This window comes from Pygoscelis adeliae, unplaced genomic scaffold (genome assembly GCF_000699105.1).
Source record: "Pygoscelis adeliae isolate BGI_AS28 unplaced genomic scaffold, ASM69910v1 Scaffold15, whole genome shotgun sequence".
Lineage (NCBI taxonomy): Eukaryota > Metazoa > Chordata > Aves > Sphenisciformes > Spheniscidae > Pygoscelis > Pygoscelis adeliae.
The window spans coordinates 2,128,777-2,138,252 of NW_008824988.1; the positions used below are offsets into that span (position 1 = coordinate 2,128,777).

A 9,476-nucleotide genomic window follows, 5' to 3' on the forward strand; every position below is an offset into this window, starting at 1 on the left:
ACTGTGGAAGATACATATGTATTCATATATTTTTTTTTTCATATATCAACGGTCATAGCAAAGCTGTTAGAGAGCAAAAGGAGGTTATGCTTGCATTCTGCAAATGCATGTTGTGAATGACAAAAGAACTTGACTGTTCTTCTTCTCATTTGGCACTTGAATAATAAGATCAGCAAAAGTAATATAATGATTTATCTTGTACCTCTGAAGAGTTTCTGTGGCAGTGAAAGATCATGTATCACACTACCAGAGCCATCTCAGCAGTGACTGCCTGGTTCTGGCCTTGTTTTCCTGATACAACTGCTGATTTCAGTAGGTTATATGTTAAATAGGTTGTTACTACTGGTCTGAGTAAGAGTTGCAAGAAGCTGAGTGTGAGTATTTAAGCCTTATGTCAGATTTCAGGCTCAGCGCTGGTTTGTATGTGAGTGAACTGATAGAAGGTTAATCCTCAGTCACATCTGTACCTGAGCATGCCATTTAGGTGATACAGTCTCAGAGCATAACTCATTGGTTATTTAATTTCCTGTGCAGTCTGTGTTGTGAAGCCATGTAATAGCTTCATCTGTTGCTGAGCTAACGAGCTCCTTTACTTTGAGTTCTAGCTCAGCTAATATAAATGTATGTACTTTTGTTTGATATTTAATGAAACAGTACTATTTTCTGCTAGGTCGGTCTGTCTGTAGGTGATGACCAGGACAGTCGCAGGAAACAAACATATAGTCCTTTTCTGCCTCATTGTTCTCCTACTGATACTGAGGTCCTCCCAAGGCAGTTGTAAAGTGATTATAACTGGGGTTGTTACTTTTGTTTCATTTGATCAGACCTGATTTTCCACTTTAGAACTACAGCCTATGTTGTATGGAAGCACTAGAGTTCTGTATTTAGTGCTTGTTAAAGCACATTGGGGTACGGTATTATGATCTTTTTCATGCCTTGTGCTGATTCTTTCTGAAGCTTGCATTATCTTGATCTAATATTACGGTTATAAAATGGAAAGTTATTTTTAAACTGATTTTGAGCAAGTCCTGAGCTTCTTACTATTTTAGTATGAAATCTTTCTGAAGAAAAGGGTGTGACAAATTGAGAGAAGGGAAAAAAAATCTATTTACTGCCAGATTGAGGGTATACTGATCTCTTTCTACTTCATTAAAACACTTCGCAACATTTCCATGAACAGGTCTTTAAAAGAGTAAGCACCTGTGTGGTGCACAGTTCTCGTTCCTGAAAATTTGTAGCATACACTACTGAATTAGTAGTTTTCATGAGTTTCGGTGGGACATGTTAGGCTTCAAAGCCTAAGCTGTTCTTGTACCTAATCAATCTAGATGATACCTTTATACTCTTACATGAATAGGTTGCATCTCTAAATCCCAGCTCAAATTATAGAACATTAGTCCAGAATGAGTTTAAGGAGGACATACTCAAGTTTATAAATGTGTTTATCCAGACACAGGGTGGAGCTGTGACCGCATCCTGTCACTTTTCGGTGTATTGTACCACTGGAGGCCTTGAGCCATTCCACCCTCCCTGTGCAGAGATTTATCATAGGCTGGCCAGTACTTCTGTTCTCTTCCCTTCTTCTCAGAAGATGCTGCATACTACTCAGTTGCCTCATAGTCTGTTTCATTTGGCTCCAGAATGGGAAATGTTAGTGCTCTTCTTACACAGTCACTGGTGAATGTGCAGACTGTCCACTGTTTCTGGGAACTGTGTAAGGCTATAGTCTTTCTGTAAAGAGCTCTGCAGAGCTCTTATTCTCCTTTACTGTGAAATAACTCTTCCCAAGTTTTGCTTTATTTAAACGACTGACCCTCAATATTCAAAAGAAGAACTGAGATGAATCCAATTAGTTTGCCCTAGTTCTGAGTTGAATTCATGCAGAGGTGCTAAGTTTTGTGGCTAAATGTAAGACAATGCCAGAACTCATTTGAGAGATTTGAAAACCTTTTGATGAACCTGTGGTGAGTGACAAGTTGAAATGAAACTTGAAACCATATGACTTCAGATTCTAGATTTGAACAACTTCAATACTTAAAAAATGCTGAGAATATGTTGGTTTGGCTGTATTTTCTGCCTTTGTTAATAGTAAAATGAGCATAAGGACAAATATTTTTCTTTTGAATAACGCTAATGGCACTTCCATTTATTTTATTTTTAATAGTTATTTTAAAATTTATTGAAATGATTTTCCATGGAATTCTATTAATTACAAAAAAACATACAGAAGGTGGAAGATGCTCTGTTGTGTCACATAGTTCTAGGGGAGTGGTTTGTATCACAGATGACTGCTTTTGGAGTAAGGATAGTTCCTAGGCAATGCCTTCTCATGTGTTATTGCAGAAACCAATACCTTGAGTCTGTATATTTCTGAACTGTAAATTCCTTACTCTTGTTTTTCTGACTGGAAGTATTTAATACCTTAGTCTGTTTTTTGTCTGCAAAATTAGTTTCAATACCTTTACTAGTTTTAGTTGAGATAATATATCTTACTTGTCTCCCTTCCTAGTTGGATGTGTAGGCTACACATGAGTAACTTTACTATAGTAAATAGTAAATTGTTTTTGTAATCGTTGCTGATCTGATGAGTTTCTTGTCTGTCATGCTAAAAAACCCTCCTGTCATCTTTGGAGACACAGAAAGGAAATAAAACAATTTTAAATCCTTGTTTATGCTCTCTACATAGCATTTAGGAAATAAGACACTCAAATAGCTGAATTTGAATTATGGTGTTTCTGTTATTTTGAAGTACGGTATGCCACATGCGACTATAATTTGTATTCCTAGGTTGTTTGACACAAGTATGACGTCAGCCTAACTTCAGTTATGACTGGTTTTAATCTTGTGGGTTGTGGGTCATTCTTCCCCCACGCCACCCCTCAGTTGTAGAGCTAGGCTGATACCAACAGTAGAAGCTTGAAGTTCTCTAAAAATATGCTTTTCATATTATGGTAATTTTACCTAGCATAGCTATGTTTTTACATTTTGCTAGCTTCCTAGAACAGAAACCTTTGTGTGTGTGTGTATATGTGTATTTTTTGCAAGCTACCAGTATAATGTTTCCTGTCAATATTCAAGTGTCAGTTTTGATTCATTAGCAATTTGTCAATTACTGCTCATGCCTGTCTTGATAGTGATCTTTGTTTCAGAGTTCTTCTTGATCCTCTTATTCACTTGCACACAGTGTACTGCACAGTAGAACATGGAGTATTCCAAGTCCCAGGATTTACCAATTTATTGGAGGCTGAATTTAGAGAAAGCCAAAATAACAGACCGTAGTTGATTGATTTAGAAGTTACGTTTGAAGCTAGGAATGAGGCTGAAGTAAGAAGTGTTTTGAAAGCTTTTCAAAGGGTTATCAGAAGGTGCGCTTTTTTCCCCTCTGCAAACCGGTTGTTGGAAGCAAGTCCCCTCCCAGAATTCCAGTTACTTTGGTTGACATCCATGTAGTGGTAGAGATCCTCTCATGTAGCTCTGTAGGGGTGGAGTGCTAATACACACACAAAAACCATGGACTTGAGTATATTGAGAGATGCTTTATTTAGCCATCTTGAATTTCTTCTGATACGAATTTTTGTTTCATGGAGATATCTGTACTTTTATTTAGTCATTCATGTCTGCTTTCTCTCTTTTTGTACTGTTTCTTCTAGGATAAGTTGGATATCCGACATTATTGTGGTGGTCTCTCCTGAAAATATTGAAACAATGAAGTCTATCATTGAAAAATATGGCCACAAAAGAGTTATGATAGTAAAAGGTGGAATAACTCGTCACCGGTCAATTTTCAATGGACTGAAAGTATTTGCAGAGAATGAATTTTCCAACCATCTGCTCCAGAAACCAGAAGTAGTGATTATCCATGACGCTGTGAGGCCATTTGTTGAAGAAGATATTCTTTCAAAAGTGGTTATGGCTGCTAAAGAACATGGGGTATGTACTATACAGCAATGCAGCTCTGCAGTGTTCTTTATACTGTACAGTGTAAAATCATGATTGGAAAAATAAGGATTTTTCTAGCAATTATATTAATGTATTATGTTGATTTTTAAGTAGAACAAATTCAGAATCCCTATTATGCAGGGAGGTCGGATGGGGTAGGGAGACGCTTTTAAATGCCACAGGTGTTATTTGCTACGGGGAATAATTATTGCCATAGAGACTGTAGTGAGAGATTGAATTAATCAGCAATTTGTTAGTTGAAAGGTAGATTACATAATGAAAGCTTGCCTTTTTTCCATGCAGGATTCTCACCTAATGCTAGACCGGTTCAGTTAGTGATTACTAATAATAGCCAAAGAGAGTACTGCATTGGTTGACTCACAAACTTTGTGTTTTCATCTCAAACTTATACGCAAATCCTAAATAAGTGGCAAGAGAGGTATATCTGTATTAATGCTAAACTTTTCTAGAATCTGTAAGCATTGCAAACTGCTGGGGAAAGGGGGAAGCGGGAAGCCTCCAGCTGTAGGTTGGAGATCCTCCTGGTCATCACTGCGTCTGAGGTCTGGGAATATTCATAGGAACCGGAAAGATTTCTGAGAAAGTAAGTGATATGTGAAGGGGAGGAGTTGGTAGAAGTTGTGTTATGCAAGTGGAATGGTAGAGTTATTAAAGGCATGCACTAGCAACAAGAGGAACTGGTGGATAAACTGGCTGACTAAGATAGAGATGTAAGAAATCACGACTTAGCCACAGGCTTGTTTGTACAATTTGCTATCTTTACCTTGTACTTCAGTTCTCTGTTAATAAGATAGTAGAATGCTCCCCTACTTTAAGGAGACAATTTGAGGTAGAAGTCATTAGTGACAGCAGATTGTGTGGATGTTAGAAAGCTAGGAAAATCTACCACTGCTTGTCTTTTCAGGAAGTCAGGTAAAAGATAAGCTAGTTGATAGGTGATTTGCAATTTTGACAGTGGAATAAAGAGTTCAAAGAATGAATTGTGGTATTTCCTTAGCGCTCCTCCACCTTTTTTTGAAAGCTCATAGTGTAGAAGGGGAATGTATGACTTGTTAAAATATTTATTATGAAAATTAAATTATATAAGGTCTCTCAGAACACTGTGTTAGAAATCTAAACATATTGAGCTTCTTACTAGTAGGCCTGTACTTTTGTAGATTGGCTTAATAAGAAACAGCAATAAAATAGAAACTCTGCTCTGTAGTTTTCAGTGATACAGAACATAAGTTTCCAGTCATTAAAACTTAAATTCTGTTAGAATTTTAACAAGTTTTTTTGACCTTTCTCATATAGCACAAAATAGCATTCCAGAATTGATTCTCTGCCAAAGACTTTAAAATAGATCCCCATTGTAAATCTGTTTTAAATGCGATTCTTTAAGAGTAGTGGAAGAATGGGGTTAGTTGTACTGATGTTGGGTTGAAATGAGAATAACTGTTTTCTGAATGTGTTGGTGTTTAGGTGTCTTTGCGTGTCACGGTATATCACATCTCATTTGTCTTTGTGTTTAAGTTTTTTAACTTGTTCACTTTTTCTTGAAACTTGTGTGATTTTAATGTAATATTTTTTCCAGGTTTTCTTTTTAATTCGGTGTAAGACGTTTTCAGTAAAACGGTAGGGAACCAAGGCAATCTCCATTGACTTTCTCAAGGCAGTGTACTCTAGTTCATCTGAACTTCTGACTGGTAAATATTTCCTTACCTAGATCACTGAAGTATCATTTGATCTTAAAAAGGTGATCTTAGACGTTTGTCATAGTCTTTTCCATTGTATGATGTGTGTCTGAAACATGCCTTGTATTTATTGGCTCTGTGGTGGCTTCCTGTGTTGGCTTAGATCCACTGAATTCAGTGAGGCTAGGCCATCAGAGAACTGGACTCCAAAAGCTGTTAGCGATTGATGTTACCTGACAAAGTAATTGAGTTAAGGAACACGAGAAGAACTTCATTTTATGTAACAAATTGGAAAAGCTTCCTGCCAGAGAGAAGTGGCTATCTTCACTTGACAACTACAGAATTCTGAAGAACTGAATGACTGGAAAGCTAAGACTCTTTCTCAAAACTGACATGCATGGTTTTGAATATCAGAAAAAATTTGATCGAGAGAAGCTATCACCTTTAGTTCTTCCTATAGTCAAATTCTTTGCATATCTAAAAGGGAGTCAATTCTTCAATCTTTCAGTACAAAAAGTAATTACTTCCTTTTGCATTATGTAGAAAGGTACAAAACCTGGCAGAAACATCATATTAAATCACTAGTGTCATAGGGGTAATGCTCTATTGTTGTTCATCTGCATACCATATAGATACCATAATTAGGAGAAGCTTTAATGTTCTTTAAAATGGCAATTGATCAAGTAAGTTATTGCACTTCTAGCTGCCAATTGTCAGACAAATAAACTGCTTTATTACACTTACTAATCAGTTTGTTATTTGCCTGTAGGACTCAAAATGTGCACCTTATCCAGAACTAATAAATTATGCCTTAAATCCCCCAAACAATCCCTTGATTATGTGAAAAATATTACTTTGTAACCAATTAAATTCCATTTATGCTTTTGGAGTAATTTTGTAATTGAAATTACATGTTTCTAGAAACAAATTCTTTATTGCTAGTAAAAGTTAGGAAAAGTGGAAGCTTCAGAAGGCATCAGTCCAAAGCCTTTAGCAATATTTCATTGGCAACATTGCATTTTAAACAACATAACTAAAAAGAAAAATGCTTACAAGAAAAAAATATCAGGAAGGCAGGGGGGAAACTTGTCAGTTCTGCTATTGAGAGTTAGAAAAAAAAAGCACATAGTCAAACACTTTTTCTTTCTGTAGTTAACGTAAACTAGATTTGAAAGTATAGTTTACTTCTTTGAAAGGACTGAATCAAAACGGCATTCTTAAAAGCTGGTTTCTGGAAGCTGTCTAACATGATTACTTTATTCTCAGCTTTAGCAAGGATCTGAACAAAGCATACATGCCAATATAGATGTACTTTGCTACTCAGTCTCGTGGACTCTTACGCACATACACAATCAGTCAAAATAATACCCCCAGACAGAAAACACTACATATTATGCTCAGTCTGTTCCTGTCTCTGAGTTTACTCAGGCTCAGTGCTGTGGTTATCAGTCTTACTGTTATGGGAAGGCTGGAGCAGAAAACATGCACCCATACACATGCTGTTCTTTCACCCAGTTAGATACTAAAATAAAATGCTTTATGTATGATTGTTGAGTTGCATTAGCAAAATGTGGTGGGTGGCAAACCAAAAAACACCTCTCTCTCTCTCCACAGAGGTGAAGGAGGACTTGGGTGGATAAATAGGCTGATCTGGTGTGGTATATTGGAATGGGGATGGCAATGCTGGAGCAGTTCTGCTCACTCTGTCCTTTGTTCTTTTTCTCTTAGAAGCAATTATCTTTTTATGTTTTTCTATCTCCTCTGTTTTTGCCATATATGGAATATTTTACACATGATCTTTGTTATACTCAAAGACTGATTTTTAGCCAGCTGTAAAGGCTGCATCAGTAACAGACCATTTTTGATTCATATTTATACACTGAGTCATCTGAAGTCATCCTGTGCCTGTGTTCTCAGAGGTTCTGCTTTCATTGTGTGCTTGATACTTTGGGGGGCTCCTGCTGTCCTGTCAGATACTTATGCAAAAGCAGAATCAAGAGCTGATGACATGTTACCATCTTGACATGATTTTTATTCCACTGATGGAATGAGTTCTGTAGTTTAGGAGACTGACATGTCAATGTAAAAATACATATTAATGAATTGTAGGGGTGTTATATAGCAATGTTAAAGAAAACAACATTTGAAGAGCTACATTATTGTGAAGATCAGAATCTGTTCAGTAGCCCTGAAACTTTCCTGAATGTGTGAAGAAATCAAGTGTGGTTTTGCTGCTGTACGGAAAATAGTTATACAACGCATTATTCCCTTTTCAATTCTGTTTCCGATAGTTACCCATTACTACATACTGATGTTTCCATAGCTTATGGCATTATTGGTCCCACAGAAAGTTATAACCTTCTCAGCCAAGTCATTAATTGTTTTCTATGTTGAATGGAGAACTAATGTATTGTTAGCAAATACTTGAAGTATTGTCCTAACAAGATGTAGTGTTTGGTGGTGCAAAAGCACTGGTAAGGGGAGAAACAACTCTGCCATTTCCCAGTCTCAATTTAAGTGATTTAGATGATTCACTGCATTCATTAGGAAGGATGCAATTCAACCAACTGAAATACATAAATCATAGACAGAAACTTAAATTATAATCTCCCTTTCTTCTTTGCAGCATTTCTGTGTTGTGCTAACAGAGCCAGCTGTGCCTAATACAGCTAGTATTTAATCCTTTTTAAAAAGGTGACTTGATCCCACACTTTTTAGCTTCTGGAAGTCTACACATACAGTAATTTTTACCTTACTTTTTTTTAGGTAGGATTAGGTTATCCTGGAAATAAATTTTGAGCATAGCTTCCTGTACTTAAGTAGTTGCTGAGGTCATTTTTATGTAATGTCTATAAAATATACCTCCTTCAAATTTAGAGAAACTACATATGACACCACTGTTGATTTGACGCTAATTAAAATCTGTATGCTTCATCTGAGAGAATAATATGACTTTGGAAAATGAAGCAGCCTTTAGCAAAGATGTGTCTACTTAGTCACTCAGATTTCTCCTTCCTGCAGCAGATCAAAGAAGTAAAGAACAGTTCCTTAAAATAAGGGAAAACTCAGCTTGTCCAGCATGTGTGAGGAGCTGAATAAAATCCTTGGATCATTCTAGCTGCTTCTACATGGCAAGCTCTGGAAGAGATTCTTAGCCATATCTCTCTGGCTAAGGATTAGACATGCACACCTCCCCAAGTTCTTCCCTTTTTCACCAAATACTGCACTGAAAAGAAATCTGAGTTTTCATCCAGAAATGCCCCCAGTTGCATTTTGGCTGAGTTTGTGATCTGGGTGGCTGTGGCAAGGACATCACCAGCCCTGCAGGTTAGGTGAATCTTCTGAAAGCCAACTTGGCCTGTTTCATATGCTGTAATGGTTTGCTGGACTGGTTCTGTGCTTATCCTCCTGTTTCCAAGAAAGTAAGTGAGTTGTGGTACAGGTAGAACTAAAACTGCCTTGAGGAGCATTGGAGCATGTAGGAGAGAATTAATGAGGTATCAAATTCATACATACATGTATTAGAGTCACTATTAGAGCCAAACTGGCATGGTAAGGTATAACAATCCATTTTACAAGGCCCTTGATAACAGAGGAGGTCTTAGATGAAGCTTGTATAAAGAGATGACTTGAAACTTTGAATCTGATGGGCTGTAAGAGAAAGAAGCTCGGGTGGAAGGTTTCCTGCAGGGAGAGGACACAAGCAGTTTTGGGAGAAGCAGCTGAGTGAATTTAGAAGGCAAAGACATTTGATAAGCAGGTGCAGAGTTGCTTAGGGAACTGCATGACCATATACTATAGTGCCTGTGGCTTTGGTTCCTTAGGACTGTGTGTGTGGGAAAG

The 9,476-nt window shown here is 37.1% G+C and overlaps 1 protein-coding gene across 1 annotated transcript in view; it reads left to right on the plus strand.

The window, feature by feature from the left end:
• The first annotated feature begins 3,660 nt into the window (after positions 1–3,660).
• Positions 3,661–9,476, plus strand: part of ISPD (isoprenoid synthase domain containing) — a 118,759-nt gene continuing 112,943 nt past the window's right edge. The window contains exon 1 of the mRNA XM_009326091.1: positions 3,661–3,930. Within this exon, the coding sequence (XP_009324366.1) occupies positions 3,706–3,930 (225 nt within the window). The 5' untranslated portion in view covers positions 3,661–3,705. The remainder of the gene's footprint in view (positions 3,931–9,476) is intronic.